At 42.9% G+C, this 16232-nt stretch overlaps 1 protein-coding gene across 3 annotated transcripts in view; it reads left to right on the forward strand.

Moving 5' to 3' along the window:
- LOC119955778 (LIM/homeobox protein LMX-1.2) overlaps nucleotides 1-14397 on the forward strand; it is a 216063-nt gene extending 201666 nt beyond the window's left edge. For all 3 annotated transcript variants that reach the window (XM_038782337.1, XM_038782336.1, XM_038782335.1), the window contains 5 exons: nucleotides 265-443; nucleotides 1504-1581; nucleotides 4139-4205; nucleotides 4875-5033; nucleotides 11295-14397. In XM_038782337.1, coding sequence (XP_038638265.1) covers nucleotides 265-443; nucleotides 1504-1581; nucleotides 4139-4205; nucleotides 4875-5033; nucleotides 11295-11452 — 641 coding nt within the window. In that variant the 3' untranslated portion in view covers nucleotides 11453-14397. The remainder of the gene's footprint in view (nucleotides 1-264; nucleotides 444-1503; nucleotides 1582-4138; nucleotides 4206-4874; nucleotides 5034-11294) is intronic.
- The last annotated feature ends 1835 nt before the right edge of the window (nucleotides 14398-16232 follow it).

Below are 16232 nucleotides of genomic sequence, written 5' to 3' on the forward strand. Positions count from 1 at the left end.
CACTCCTCTTGAGGATTAATGAATTTTACTTGGGTAAAAGAGTTCAAACCTAAACTTTAAGCCTAATGGGTGCCTTTGGGTGCCTGTGGTTCACAGTAAGTGTTTGGCATGCCCCATTTCCAACCCACTCGGCTTGAAAAACTACACCAAAGCTTTTTTTGTTACAGAAGACTGTTGGATTTTTTTCTCAAGCATTGTATTCATGGGCAATTCTGTAATATTTTAAATTGACAATGAATTTTATTTCATTTGATGCATTTACAGTGAAAAGTGATGATGAAGATATTGACATTAAGCCAAGTAAAATTCAGGGAATTCAGGGAAAGGCTTGTGAAGATGCTAAGGATCAGAGAAGGCCAAAGCGGCCCAGAACAATCCTTACAACACAGCAACGGAGAGCATTTAAAGCATCATTTGAAGTTTCTTCCAAGCCGTGCAGAAAGGTAAGGGTTTCAGTTGTTGTCTGGTACACCTAGTTATGTTATTTACCTGTTAGTTTTCACTGAACTACAAAAAGTTTTCAGCGCAAAGGCAAGTCAATTTCTTTTAGCCCCTTGTAACTAATCCTCAGACCCAACATGATCTTTTGATGGTTGTGTGTGGCAAAGATTGAGGATGCTGCCAAACTGTCCAATTCTTTGCAAGACAAGGCCCGGGAGATTGGCATTCCCAGCTCTCTGCATAAGCCCTCCTACCTGAGGTTTGTGCAAAGTGCTCGTTGTCCGATGTGAGAGAATGAGATTTCATAGAGCAGGAGACTGTCATCCTAGATCTGAAGTGCGGTGTGTTTGAGATGGAGGAAGGGGGGTTGGCGCATCGTGGTTGGGGGAATGGGTAGAGGAAGGGGTCAAACCAGAATGGAAGTGGTCCAACATTTCCTTCTGAGACTTGAAGGATCAATAAAAGAAGGAAAACTAAATTAAACTGAACTCACCTTTCTGGGCCTCCTCTGTCCCTGATCCCTCCTGTATCGAGTTGGCCTGGTGCTGAATCCTTTCATGAATTGGCCTTCAGTTAAAATTACAGACCTGGTCTCAAAATGTTTGGAGCCAACTTTGCATATTTAAAGAAAGCTTTCAGTGGGTGCTCTCCCCTTGATCAAACTGCAGAAAAGCAGCAGGATCAGTTGGGGAGGATAAATCACTACAGCCAATTTAACTACCCATCAATCAATTTTGGCCAGGCAGGCTGGTTGAAATTAGCCCTTCTATTTTCCGGAGCTTGTAACTATTTCTAAGAACGAATGAAATGGGAGCAGGAGTAGGCTACGCAGACCACCAACCCCCTCAATCTGCTCCACTCAAACATCATTGTTGATCTCCAACTCCCCATTGCCCTATCCCCATATCCCTTGACCCCACTTGCTGTCCATGACCTATGCTCAATAGTATGCTTTTGCATTCAGAAAACCGAGTGCACTTCGGGAAGATTGCTATCGCTGAAAATCCATACATCTTTCTGTTTGCTTATTAACGTCAACATACAAATTATTTTTCTCAACAGGTCAGAGAAACGCTCGCATCTGAAACGGGACTTAGTGTCAGAGTAGTTCAAGTTTGGTTCCAAAATCAAAGAGCCAAGGTAACCTTTTGGTCGCAAGTTACTCAAATTTGAAATCTTTTTGCTTACCATTGTTCTTTTTTGGAATATTATTTCTCGTGCAGTAGGGCTCAGGAGTCAAGTAGTCATAGCACTGGGTGAAAACCTCTGGAGGTTGGGAGTTCAAAGCCCACCGTGACAAGCTGTGAAAATGAAGTCAATAAATCTGTGGACTAGCATCCAAAAGTGAGCATGAGAGCTACCAGATTGTCAAGCAGGTTCAGCTCGGCCACTAATGTCCTTCAGTGAACTTTCCATCTCCATCTGGTTTGGCTTTAGGTAGATTTTTTTTAATGCTAGCTTGGTGGCCAACTCAGTTGTAAATTAATTATTAGAAAATGGAACTTCAAGAGATCCATCGCAAGCCTCTAGGCAACTAGGGAGGGGCAATAAAGGCCACTTTCCCACATGCATTTAAGAATAAATATAAACGGAAAATGGAGCTGGGGAATTGTGGCCGGTTACTGTAATGATGCACTCTCAAAGGCTTTATTGGTGAACAAAAAGGAATTTATTTACAGTGATCTTCAAGAGCAGCAGCATGTTCGCAGCTCATTCTAAAATACCTCTGCCGAGGAGAACCCCTCCCCCTGGGGTAGTTCCTCATCGAGTCCCGATTGGTCACCCAGGCCAGCTCACCCTTACTCTGCTGTGTTGCCCTTAAAGCGACAATCACCGGAGATACAGTTGTCTTGGGATGCAACATGACAACAGGCAGCAGCGAATCAGCAGTCCATTTACATTCCTGCAAATGCATTTCCATGTTCAGGCAGAGTTTATAACCGGTCACCAATTTGCTACTCCCCATTTCTCGATGCCCTGTAAGGGTAAAATCCAACCCAAACCCCACTCACATATGGCTGGATTTGAACCCAGCTCAAGTGAGCAGAATGGAGACCCGTGTGTCTACTAGCATTACAGCTAGGCGTGAATTGGGTTGGATCATTCTCTACCTCATTTTGAATTAGCTGCAGCAGAAGCTCAGCTCAGAGTTTGGACTCTGGTCTCATTCTGAGAGGGGAAGAGAGGTTGGTGTGAGAGAAAAGTAATGACGGTCGTAGGGGAGAATGTTGGTTTACATTTTTCAGATAGTGCAGTGTTGCATGTGCCGTGTGTAATTCCTGACTTTGGGGGTACTTGATGCTGGGTGAAATGTTCCCGGCAGACACCCATCTCCTTTGTGAGGCAAAAGATCACCTAAAACATATAAATGGCAAACTAGCCAAAGGGCTACCAGCGCCAAATCACATATACGTCCCCAAGATCCATTACATAGCCCCGTAGAGTGGGCGGTACGGCGGCAGAGTGGTTGGGACTGCTGCCTCACGGCACTGAGGACTTGGGTTCGATCCTGGACCTGTCTGTGTGGAGTTGACACATTCTCCCCGTGTCTGTGTGGGTGTCACACCCACAATACAAAGTGTTGCAGGTTAGGTGGATTGGCCACGTTAAATTGCCCCTTAATTGGAAAAAATTTGAATTGGGCACTCTAAATTTATTAAAGGAAAAAAAAACATTGCCCCATTGAAACAATTCTTTGACACACTTGTAATAAATGTCAAATAGTACAATGTATATGCAGAACTGAGGTCTCACAATAGCTTTGTTTTTTAAATTTAGAGTACCCAATTCATTTTTTCCAATTAAGGGGCAATTTAGCGTGGCTAATCCACCTAGCCTGCACATCTTTTGGGTTGTGGGGGCGAAACCCACGCAAACATGAGGATAATGTGAAAACTCCACACTGACAGTGACCCAGAGCCGTGATCGAACCTGGGACCTCGGCGCCGTGAGGCTGCAGGGATAACCCACTGCGCCACCGTGCTGCCCATCTGACAATAGATTTGAGATAGGTAAATAGGCACTGCGTAATTGGATAAAATACATTCTCATTCAAATTTCTCGAATTAACTTTTCATTGTTATATTCCAGTCGTACTCCTGTAAATGTTGATGAAAACATGTTAATCACATGTGAGGAGCACTGGTATAATGTTTTGTTTACTTCATCGGGGAGAAATGTTCATGTTTTATGGCTGATTGGGATTAATTAATCACAGCTCTAATGATGCCCTTCCATTTGTAACAGCAATAGCTGCAGTGATAGGGGGGTGAATGGTGTGTCTCCCCAGCCGCACATTCCTCGGCGGCATGCTATTGCCGGGAGCGGGATTCTCCATTCCCGCCGCCGGCCAATGGGATTTCCCATCGTGGCCATCCTAAGCCGCAGGTAAACCCGCTGGTGGGGTTGTGCTTCCGGCAGAACGGAGAATCCTGCCGGCAGAGAATTCACCCCATGATCTTATGACGTGTAATATTATTTCACTCACAATACAATTTTCATATTGCAATTGCCTTCTATCCCATGGCACTTCTCCCTTGTGCAGGAAAAAGTCATACCCCCACCTTATAAAGTACCCAGTGGATCTGTCTGGTCCATTTTGTTATTAGCTGACTTTTAGAGATGTAATTCAATTTGGGTGTTTTCAAAATCCTGCTGCTTTGCCTGATTTCCCGCTGATTTATTTGCAATTTTTAAGATGAAAAAGCTGGCACGAAGACAGCAGCAGCAGCAAGAACAACAGAACGGTCAACGCCTTGGACAAGGTAACCATCTGATGATGGGGCTAGTGGGCAGGACAGCAGGTGGAAGAGAGATAAATATAAAACCTTCAACAGAAAACTGTTATGAATGTCTTACTCGACTGCTGAATGTTCTGTAATGAAGAATTCAAAGCAATCTGGTTTTAAATTGCAATACCACTGTGCGCAAGTGTAACAGGATTAAAAAATAGTCTCAATAAATACTAAGTGTTAAACCACAATTGTCGATATCCATCACTACCAGAACCCGGTGATGTCACCCCAACCATTGTACAGTCACTCTGCAGTTTAATTTCCTTTTAAAATTAAAATCTGCATCCAGCTTTTATCATTTTAATTTAGATTACTTATCTAGCCTGTGGTATAAACAGAACACATAATGAACAGCCATAGGATACATCTGATATCCCACTCGTGAGGGTGACTCACTACGAGGGTTGCTGGTGAGTTATGAGACAAGGCGACTCGATCGCTGCGGTACCTCATCACTCCGCTCTCCGCCTCGATTTATTGTATTCCCATCGTGGATCCATGAAAGATTAACGTGCTTTATTCAGACAAGAAAGCTTGTTACTTCCCGACAAAGAAACAAATCTGCTCTATTGAAAGAGACTATTTTCTGAAGCCAGGAAGGCCAGGCGAACTCCTGATTGATCTTGTTTTCATTGGCAGAAGTGATGTCAAATAGAATGGATGGGATGATAAATTCATACGCCCCAGTTGGCCCGCAGCAGCAGCTCGTGTCCATAGACCAAAATGGTTACAACTCTGATCCATTTCAACAAGGACTCACCCCACCCCAGATGCCAGGGGACCACATGAATCCATATGGTAGGTGGCTACTTGTATTCAGTTACTCTGTCAACTTTCAATTTAATTTCCTGCACCCATTTCAAAACATCACCTTATACTGTTTAACTATTAGGAAAGATTGAGTAGGCTTGAGTCTCTCTGCTCAAGAAAAGAAAAGACTGAGAGATGACCCAATGGTGCTCGTTAAAAGGCAGAAGGGGGTTTAAAAGCGTAGACGTAGAGAATATGTTTCCACTTGTGGAGGAGACCAGAACTCGGGTCTATAAATACAAGATCATCGCTTCTAAAACCAAATGGTTTGAACAGAAAGCATAGATAAGATTAAGGGGAAGCTATATAAATACATGGAGAAAAAATAGAAAGATGTGCACATATGTTAGATAAAGCTATTCGAGTGAGAGGAGGCTTGTGTGGAGCATAAATGTCAGCAGAGGACCGAAAGGACCTGTCTCTCTGCTCTAAGTTTTATATACTGTAATGTTGAAAGTATAGGCATCTCTGCCTATGCATTAAAGGCCTTTAAAATCTGATATTTTTGGAAATGCACCAAGCTCTGATTTTGGACAAACTTTTTTTATCACAAAAAGGTGGCGTGAGATGACTGCCCTTGATATCAAGGCAGCATCTAACCACATATGGCAGTCCTAGTAAAATTGAAGCAATGTTGGAAACAGTCCCGGAGTCATACTGAGCACAAAGGAGGACCGTTGTGGTTATTGGAGCTCAATTATCTCAGCCCCAGGACATTGCTGTAGAGGGTCCTTAGGGCAGTGTCCTCAGCCCACTCATCTTCAACTGATCCATCAATGATGATTTTCCCTCCATCATAAGATCAGAAGTGGAGATAATCACTGATGGTTATGCACTGTTCATTTCCAATTACAACTCCCAGGTGATGTAGCAGTCCGTGTCCACATGCAGCCAAACTGGGACAACATTCAGGCTTGATTGATGAATGGCAAGCAACATTTTGAGCCACCACAAGGGCCGGGCAATGACCATCTCCAACAAGAGAGAGTCTAATCAGCTCCCCATGGCATTCAGTGGAATTATCATTGCTGAATCCTCTATCATCAACGTCCTTTAACCAGATTGGCTGCGAGTAAGGTCTAAGACTGGGGATTCTGCATTGAATAGCTCACCTCCTGACTCCTCAAAGCCTGTCCACCATCTACAACCCCAATCAGGATTATGATGGAATACTCTCCATTTGCCTGGATGAGTGTAGCAACACTATGAACCCCAACGCCATCCAGGACAAAGAAGTCCTCTTGACTGGCATTCCATTCACCACCTTAAACATTCACTCCTCCACCATCAATTTATTTTTAAAATTAGAGTACCATGTCATAATATACATCCATGTATATGATGGAGTGCAGACAGGCAGTGATTGACACACAGGATGACCAGAGAGCACACAGAACACAGCAGCCAATCACCAGACAGGATACAACCACTATAAAGCCAGAGGGCACCAGTTTTACCGCTCTCTTGGGATCCAGCCTCTGAGACAGTCAGAGCTCATGAGCAACAGCTAGTACAAACACCATGTGGTAGTCAGTTAGTCTGGTCAGGCTAGCCTCAGGTCTCCAGTCAAGTCAGCATAGTGTCAACCCACAGTTAAGCATGTAATATAGTTAGACGTTAAATAAAATCGTGTTGCATCTCATCAAGTGTTGGACGCCTGTCTCTCTCTATACTGCATCAAACGCAGCCCACATAGACCCAGCTTACCAAACACATCATACCCAATTCATTTTTCCAATTAAGGGGCAATTTAGCGTGGCCAATCCACCTACCCTACACATCTTTGGGTTGTGGGGGTGAAACCCGCGCAAACATGGGGAGAATGTGCAAACTCCACACGGACAGTGACCCAGGGCTGGGATCGAACCTGGGACCTCAGGGCCGTGAGGCAGCCGTGCTATACCCACTGTGCCACCGTGCTGCCCTCTCTAAATTTATTTTTAAATGTATCCTAGCGCTGCAATAGTTTCTAGTTTTTAGGTTTCAGTTGCAGCAGGGGCAGCAGGGTGGTTAGCATAAATGCTTCACAGCTCCAGGGTCCCAGGTTCGATTCCCGGCTGGGTCACTGTCTGTGTGGAGTCTGCACGTCCTCCCCCTGTGTGCGTGGGTTTCCTCCGGGTGCTCCGGTTTCCTCCCACAGTCCAAAGATGTGCGGGTTAGGTGGATTGGCCATGCTAAATTGCCCGTAGTGTCCTAATAAAAGTAAGGTTAAGGGGGGAGGGGGGTTGTCGGGGTTACGGGTATAGGGTGGATACGTGGGTTTGAGTAGGATGATCATGGCTCGGCACAACATCGAGGGCCGAAGGGCCTGTTCTGTGCTGTACTATTCTATGTTCTATGTTCTAGTTGCATTCAGCACTCATGGTTATATTTGATGGCCCATTTAAGTGACATACTTAGAATTAAATGTCACTTAAATATATAGCCTCACACACTCTCTCACACTCTCTCACACTCTACGGTCCCTGCAGATGCCATTCACTGTACTACCACGGTTTCTGAATGAATGTGGAAAGTACCTGGTTGAAAAGAAAATAACTCTTTGCTCTAATGCTGGCTACAGACCTCAGTAGAACTGAGAGGCGTGGAAAATTGAGTCTCTTTGTTTTGAATTGAATATTATTAAAAGGAGGCTAAAAGCTAAAGGAATAGAGTATAAAGGTAAGGAACTGCCTGGATTATTGATAACAGTTTTGGTCCCCTTATTTGAGGAAAGATGGAGCTGGGTTGTCAGGCATTGGAGACAGTTCAGAGGAGGTTCACTAGATTGATTCCAGAGATGAGGGTTTTGTCTTATGAAGAGAGATTGAGCAGTCTCGGCCTATACTCTCTAGAGTTTAGAAGAATGAGGGGCGATCAAATTGAGGTATATAAGATGATAAAACCTATGGATAAAGTAGACGTGCAGTGAGTGCTTCCTCTTGTGGGGCATTCTAGAATGAGAGGTCTTAGGATAAGGGGTAGCAAATTTAGAACAGAGGTGAGGTGAAACTACTTCTCTCAAAGGGTCGTCAATCTATGGAATTCGCTACACCACAGTGTGGTGGATGCTGGGACAGTGAATACATTTAAGGAGGTTAGGCAGATTTTTAATTAGTAATGGTTTACAGAGAACAGGCAAGAAGGTGGAGCTGAGGTCATGATGAGATCAGTCGATCAGATTGAACGATGGAGAAGGCTGGAGAGGCTAAATTGCCCACTTCTGTTCCTAGTTCTTGTGTGTTAAGAAATAACTATTCTGTATAATTCCACCTTCTACCTCTTGGCCTGTATCCCCGTAGGTAAAATCACCTCAAGCATAAATCTTGTGTCCTTGATTAATAAGGGGGTTTCTTGATTAATAAGGGGATCGGGGGATGTGAGGATAAGGCAGGAGAATGACGATGAGTAAGATACCAGCCATGAGCTAAGGAGGAGCAGACTCGATGGGCAAAATGGCCTAATTCTGCTCCTATATCCTGTGGAATCATACAAGTCAGCAGTTTGGTCCATCCTGTCTGGACCTACCCTTTGAAACAACTATCAAAGTCCACTCTGCTGCTTTTCCCCTTGAAAATTTAACTTTATTAATACATTTATCCAATTCCATGTCACAATATCTTACCATTGGGCAGCACGGTGGCCTTGTGGTTAGCACAGCTGCCTCACGGCACTGAGGTCCCAGGTTCGATCCCGCCTCTGGGTCACTGTCCGTGTGGAGTTTGCACATTCTCCCCGTGTTTGCATGGGTTTCGCCCCCACAACCCAAAGATGTGCAGGCTAGGTGGATTGGCCACGCTAAAATGCCCCTTAATTGGAAAAAATAATTGGGTTATCTAAATTTTTTTTAAAAATCTTACCATTGAGTTTGTGCTGCATCAGGTGGATGATCACAATTTACTGGGTTAAAAAATATTTTTTTTTGCTAATTACTTATTGGGGCTCTTATTTTACCTTCTAATAAGAGTTGATAGTCCGGTTGATTGGAGGTATCAAAATATGACTGTTTGCTAATTATTCACTTGAATACAGTTGGTTAAGAACTGAATAAAAACTTAGAAATGAAATATCAAACAATACATAAAAAGGTTGAACACATGGCAAAACAATCATAAAGAAATCACTTTGACACAATCGAACAGATAGATGATTCAAGAGATCAGAAATTCAGAAACAAAGACCTCGATCATAAGGTCTTTTAAGGGGATTTCTATCTCTGGTTTAACCCCTCATTTACTGTCATTGGTTTCTAATTCTCAGCTGAGATAGCCTGGTTTATTCAAATGAATGTATATCATAGGATGATTTATTAATCAAACATTGGACATTACTTAAGATTGACTGGTGCCTATCAGAACTAGCTCTGCGCCTGCGTGTGCAGTCTTAGGAAAATTATTGGATGCATTTCTCACACTTTCCATGTTACACAGCTTGACCTGGAGTCCTTTTTATAGCTGATTAGTTGATACATTCTTAGAACTAAATACAACAATGGATAATTCATTATGTGATACAATGACTGAAACAGTGTGCTGGACTCTCCGTTTTTGGGACTAAGTCCTCATGTTGTTGTGAAAACTGCTCTTTTATGCCAGGAAAACTGTTGTTAAATAGCCACAGATTCACTGTTCTGCTAAGGGCTAGCAGGCAGCCATCATAGAGCTCACAGCTCTAGCTGCCGATACGCCCCCCCCCCCCCCAGCACTTCTGGGTCAGAGGCCGTGCATGCCCGTGGCAGCTGCCGTGTTCCATGGCGGACTCAGGCCGTGGACCTGGAATGGCAAAATAGTGCATGCTGCACTCACGCGCCACAGACCACCCATCCACATTGCCCCCAGCCCTGAATGATTGGCCCTTCCCTGATGTTGGCGGCCCCAGACTGAGTCCGCAGCTGCCACGTGAGGATCCCGGACGAGTCCCATGCCATCTGGGAATTCGGCCGGTCGGCAATGGAGCATCGTGGGGCGGGCCTCAGGCAGTGAACCATCATTTGCATGAGGGAACCTTTTGAAAGGTAAGTTCAAAAGGCTCCCTCCCCCAATGCTAAGGCGTGCCCTTTACCACATACCACCTGTAGTCTGTTATACTCCTCATGATGCTAAAATGGGACATTTTCATGCTTGTTCGCACACTATACACTGTACAAAGAAATCTTTAGTGACAATAGATTGTATTAAAAAAATGCTTTGAAACAGAAATTCACTGATAGCTGGTCTGTAAAACTATCTATCATCTCGACCCTTTATTGTATCAGTAGCTGAAACTGCAAGCACTTGTGTAAATAAACATTATGCAATTGACAGAAGAGGTCAGAGAGCCAAATAATGTTTTATTATCACCTCATTCTGCACAATTGGCTAAAGGGCATCATGGAGGTAAATGCGGGGCATGAGGTGGCATGGATAGCACATGGGGTGTGAGGAATGAGGGCTGAAGAATTTTATCAACTTCATAATGATGTCCACAGGACGAATTCCACAATACTGCGGGGTGGGCATCTTTTAACTAGCCCACCTGGCCACCAGGTAGTTTCTGTCACTGCCTCCAAATTCTTTCCTGGGTCATGTGGCCCAACTGCAGCCTGCACCCCCTCCTTTCCCCCACACACAATGTGAATCCCACCATTCCTGGCACCTTCTCCCAATGTGGGGTGTGAGAGTTGGGAATGTATCCCACTTTTGCTACCTGCATGATAATCCAGCCCAAGATTTCAAGGCGTATACTGTCGACTGGTATTTTAAGTCTAGTTTTCTCACCTTATTCCCCCTTTCTACTGCGGTAGGAAGGGACAGCACTACTATATTTGATATTTTAAACCAAGAGTTTGTGAAGATTCCCTTCATGTTTGATATTGAAGCTGATAGCCCGATGCACTGAACATATTCACATTTTGCTTAGTGGAAATGTAATTTTGACATTAGTATCAATAATAAACTTAGTGTCAATCTGTACAAAAAATACTAGTTTCTGGAAGTAGTATTTTAATATTGTACCCGCAAATTTAAAAAGAGGACTCTTAAAAGAATGTATCATTTTGTGCTCCTCTATATATACCCATACTGACACTGTGGCAATATCCCCGTATTTCTTTTTTTTCTCATTTTCATACATTATTTATTATTTATCAATTGCTTTCTGGATTTCTGTATTTTATGAGCATCCAAGGACCACAAAGAAGTCATGAAGCTTCATTAAAAAATGAAAACTCATCATAACGCCCTTTAAGTGATTTAATGCTGTCAATTAAGTGCTTTCATTTTGTGATTCCAGGAAACGACTCCCTCTTCCACGATATCGATAGCGACACCTCCCTCACCAGCTTGAGCGACTGTTTTCTCGCCTCGTCAGACGTTAACCCCATGCAAGCGAGGGTGGGCAACCCAATCGACAGGCTCTATTCCATGCAGAACTCATATTTTGCCTCGTGAAAACAGCAGGACTTGAGAAGAAGCCGGATGTATTATGGTGACTTTAAATGAGGGGGTGGGATTGGAGGATAGAAAATCGAAATAAAGAAAAGTGTACAGCCATATATTACCTTATTCTTGCCTCATAAATGAACTTATCTGCTATCTCTCATGTGGCAGAAAAAGACTGCCACCAAGAAGATAATGTCAGTGATTCAATAGAATTCAAATCAGCACAACAATGGCAGCACGGGACATAGAGACTGCAGCTGCATTCCATTGTTTCAATGCTTTTATACAAAGACTCCAGAACTTATTGTTCGTAATTATATACACCAACATTTGGGAATCTCAGCCTCTTTCTTACCATTCTGTTGATTATTGCATTGGGCCATGACTGGATCTCAAAGGTTTTTTAAAAAACGCACACCCAATTCTCCGTGCACTCAATGTAAAGGAGGTTAGAAAATGTTATAGTCCATTCTCATTTTAGTCAGATACATATGCATAAAAAAAGCAAGTAGACTAATTTGGTCTGAGCTCCCTTGCATTTTGCATGAACCATCTCCCTTCTCTCTCACGTGGCAACAGCTAACACTTTTATTCAGCTACAAAATCTAGTGCTCAAGTTTGTATTGTCCTTTCCTCTCACGGTATTTGCTGCTCGTCCCCGTCCCCGCTCAAGCAGTGTGGAATGGCGCGTGGCGGTATTGTCAGTGCTATTAGCCAAGTGCCAATAAATGGAAAAATTGTTTGCAAAGGTGGCTGTTGATAATTTGTCAAATTGAAATCCAGCGTTAGTTTTCGTTGCTATTTCAAAAACTCTGCCGGAGAGTTTGTTGTGATGTTATTTCATGCAGTTTAGCACATCACACTGTTTTTCACTTTTAGATTGTCCCAATTGCAACATGTTGTGTCTTTAGGCCGAGTAACTTCAGACATGCTCTGCCCTGATACTATATGCTAAGTGACAGTCTTGATAGTGCATATTACAATGCATAAGTTCAGGTTGTTTAGTGCAGGTGGCAAAACATCCCCCAGCCCCATCAAAGGAACCAAAGTTTTGCTCCAGAAAATGTCCAACACGAATGAAGTATTATTGTGGCAAAACGTACTTTGTGATCGCAGTTTCATATTTCATCAGCAATAGTGCTCAATACTCAGCAGTCGGTGATGAATACGCCCATGAATGGGGGGAGATATTTTGCAGCATTGAGACAAGTCACTGATAAATCGTACAAAGGCAGATACATGAAGCCCCTCCCTGCTCCATATCCATCATCTGCCCCCAAATAATTGGAACGATAGAGAAATGAGTCAACATCCAGCTCAGCAGTGTTATTGTTTTTATATTACGGTGTACATTTATTTTTCCACAGTATCTCTCCGGCAAATGCAAAGAGATTTAAAACCAAAGGCAATTGCTAAAAGTTAAACCTCATCTTTTTTAAATTCAAAATATACAAACAAAACTTGGACCTGTAACTCAACTGGGATCCACCTGCCTTCTCCTTGTTAATTACGACAAGAGACGCGCCCCAGAAGCAGAAACATATTTCACTGATGAGTTCAACGGTATGAAAGCAGAAGTACAAGCACTGTTACCATAATTTGTATCATGATTCATCCCATCAAATGGTAATCTCTGTGCTGTGACCTGAGAGTTCCAGTAAAAGATTAAGCCTGAAACCAGTATTTGACCTTTCTGTTTCGTTCACCTCATTTTGGGACTGCCATGGGAGGGTATGATTGCTCAAGTGAGGATAATGCGCTTTAACTGAAGCAATACTTTAAAGGAAAAAGCAAATTGACAAACTCCTGTCAGGCACCCTTAGCATTTGATGTGTTCAGTCAGACAGCATGCCATTGATTATGCAATTGGGACTTGGGAGGTTATGGGTCAAGGCAACTGCAGTTTATTAGTCTTCCCATACAATGATTGCCTTCTATAGGTATCTGGGGAGGAAATCAACCTCTTTACTGTATGCATGCATCACATTATATAGTAATTCCATTGTCATTCAAAATGAAGTTGCTATTGAGGAAAGCAGAAGGAACAGTGTACAGAATGGTGATTGATTACACCAATATGGTGGGAGTTTCGTTAGTGCTGCAGTGATGGCTACGTTCATGTAAAACTTAACCACGAATAAGTTTGGTTGCCACCTCTGTGATTCCATTTAATATGGTTTTGAAAGGGTATGCTGCCAGCTCTTCTTGCATTTTATTTTGGGTTGCATCCCCCGCACCTGAAACTGTTCAATATAAAGCAGTTTAGAATATTTCGTTCTCGGCCAGTTGTCAGGAACAGTAGAGAGAAAAAAATAATGGGCTTCTAATGCGCAAACTTTTAATTGTTCCCAGCTCCATACGAGTTTTTGGAGATTGTCAAATTTTGTCTGCTATTTACAATTATTTAAGGTGCTAAAAATGATCTAAAATACTGTTTTCGTCAAAAGCATAATCAACATAGTCACTTGAGGGGCAAGGCAAAGGTGAATGAAATTGATCCCTTTTAGTTCATTGAAGAACATTTTCTTCACGCTTTATGAATTGGTGTAGAGAACAGAGTATTGGATATGGCTGAAACGTACATTCCCATGGCTGATCTTGGAAGGGAAACCATACCTGGAGTGTTCTCACCCGAATATGTTTTGCATCGAAAACAAAATCACAAAAGTGGGAATAATATAAATTGTGTATAAAGCTATGTACAGCGAATGTTCTTACATTTTGATGTGCCGGTAGCTTAGAACAAAAGACAAGCAAACCTCTGTCTCCTTTATTACAAGTTCACGTCCATGATTTCAGTATGGCTGTATGTATTGTAAATTTATATATTCTGTATTTATGTTAGACCGAGTGTAGAATTTTTATAGTTGTGTCTGCTATTGTCATTAACTTGTAAACAAACCTGTGCTATAACATCTATGATTTTTCTTTCGCAACATTATTTAGCGACAGCGCTGGTTTCTTCCCCCCCTCCCCCCCCCCAATCCCATCCATCCCCTTCCGTGTCAGGCATGATGAGAACCTTGCATTGTGTGTAGAACATATTTTATTATTTAAATTACTTGTTATTTTTAAATTATTTATTAGTGTTCCTCGAGTTCATTTTTGTGGCATTGTTAAATAAAAAGAGTTTTTGTACAACCTTTTGCTTTACAATAACCACCTCACATTGTTTTGCATTCTCAAGTAGTTTTGGCTGGATACCTTACTCCCTGGTAATTTCATAGATGCCCTCATTTATAATTGACCACAGTGAAGCGCAGCGATTGAAATGTATTTATATAACAATTAAAATTAGTTTCATCATCCTAGTGTCTGAACTATGGAAACGTTGTATAATAAAGAAAAAGTTCACTCTGTACAGAATGATGTGTTTACAAATACAATGTATAAAACAGCACAGTTTAAACCTTTGTTGAAACCGAGTGATTGTCGAATTCGCACTGATATCTCCGAATAGAGAAATAGAGATTGATTTATCTCACACAGCTGCACCAAACAAAAGGAGTGGAACGAGGACATTTGACTGCAGGTAAAAAATGCCTCCGCAAAGGCTACCGGCACTGACGCTGTGCACCTGGATTGTTTAAAACGGGCCAGGCAGTTTAGCATTCAAGGCAGCGACTCACATGCTCCACAAGTCTTTCAGTCAGTTGTAAATCTGATTATCAGCTCAACCGATGAGTTCAAACAGCTCTTCAAAGATTTGTTTTAATGATCACTGTCTTATCTTAATTCCTGATTTATCTATAATACTACTGCTGTAGGGCAGATCTTTTTGATAATGACTTGTCAATCTCACCGCACTCTTTTCACAGCTTTTCCAGCGCTGAATTGTTCTGCCAATTGGGCACCTTCCCTGTGTGCATTCAGTTTCATAGCTGACGGGAGAGTGGGGTTTAGTTTCTTCAAACGATGGGCTTTATTTACCCCGACTGACAGCAATCCCTTGACAAGATTGGGGCGACAATTACAATGCCACACGGGAGCACTTGCTGTCACAAGCCCTTCCACCTGCTGAGCGACATGTATTTTTATGGGAAATATTCTATCAAAAAGATAAGACATGAGATAAAACCAAGAGTCCTTGGCAGGTTTGATTCAAATGTGTCTGTGAAAGGCGTGGGGTCTTTGAGCCTCGTGGTCTTTACTTGTTCTATCTTGTATCTTAAGATTGAGTACTTAGTGTCACTGAGACCAAGATTTGAACTCTTCGCCAACACTGCTCCTGCAGCCCCATCCCGCCCGTTCCCAGATTTAGAGCAACAGAGTTTGAATCTCGAGCTGCAAGAACATTTTTCTAAAAGCTCCGGGGGGGGGGGGGGGGGAGAAGGTAAATCCAAGCTAAGTTTAATTCAACAACAAAAGTAAAGGCCGTGACGTGGCTTCCAGTTCCAAGGTCCCAAACATGACCACCGTTCTAGCCAGTCCCAGGCAGGGCCCGCTTTTCTCAGGCCATTTCTAACAGGGCCAGACAGGCCGGGCGATCGAGGGGGTCGACTGTCCCTGGAGAGGGAGTATGCGGTGTTCATGGGCACTCTCGGGGCCTTCCATGCCCGCTTGGCACCGCAGGGGTTGGATTGATTTTTCGTGCCCTCTTCACATTCTGATTTGATGTTGCCAAGTTTTCTTTCTCATTTGTTACTTGTGGACAGTGACCCCACCAGGAGGAGTTTAATTCATCCCTCAGTTCATTTCCTTTAGTATATTGAGTTGATTTGACCCTAAAATACACCATGGGGGAGATTAACTGAGGTGTCCCCGTGCTTCACATTCGGATTTCACATTT

Source organism: Scyliorhinus canicula, chromosome 21 (assembly GCF_902713615.1).
Source record: "Scyliorhinus canicula chromosome 21, sScyCan1.1, whole genome shotgun sequence".
Lineage (NCBI taxonomy): Eukaryota > Metazoa > Chordata > Chondrichthyes > Carcharhiniformes > Scyliorhinidae > Scyliorhinus > Scyliorhinus canicula.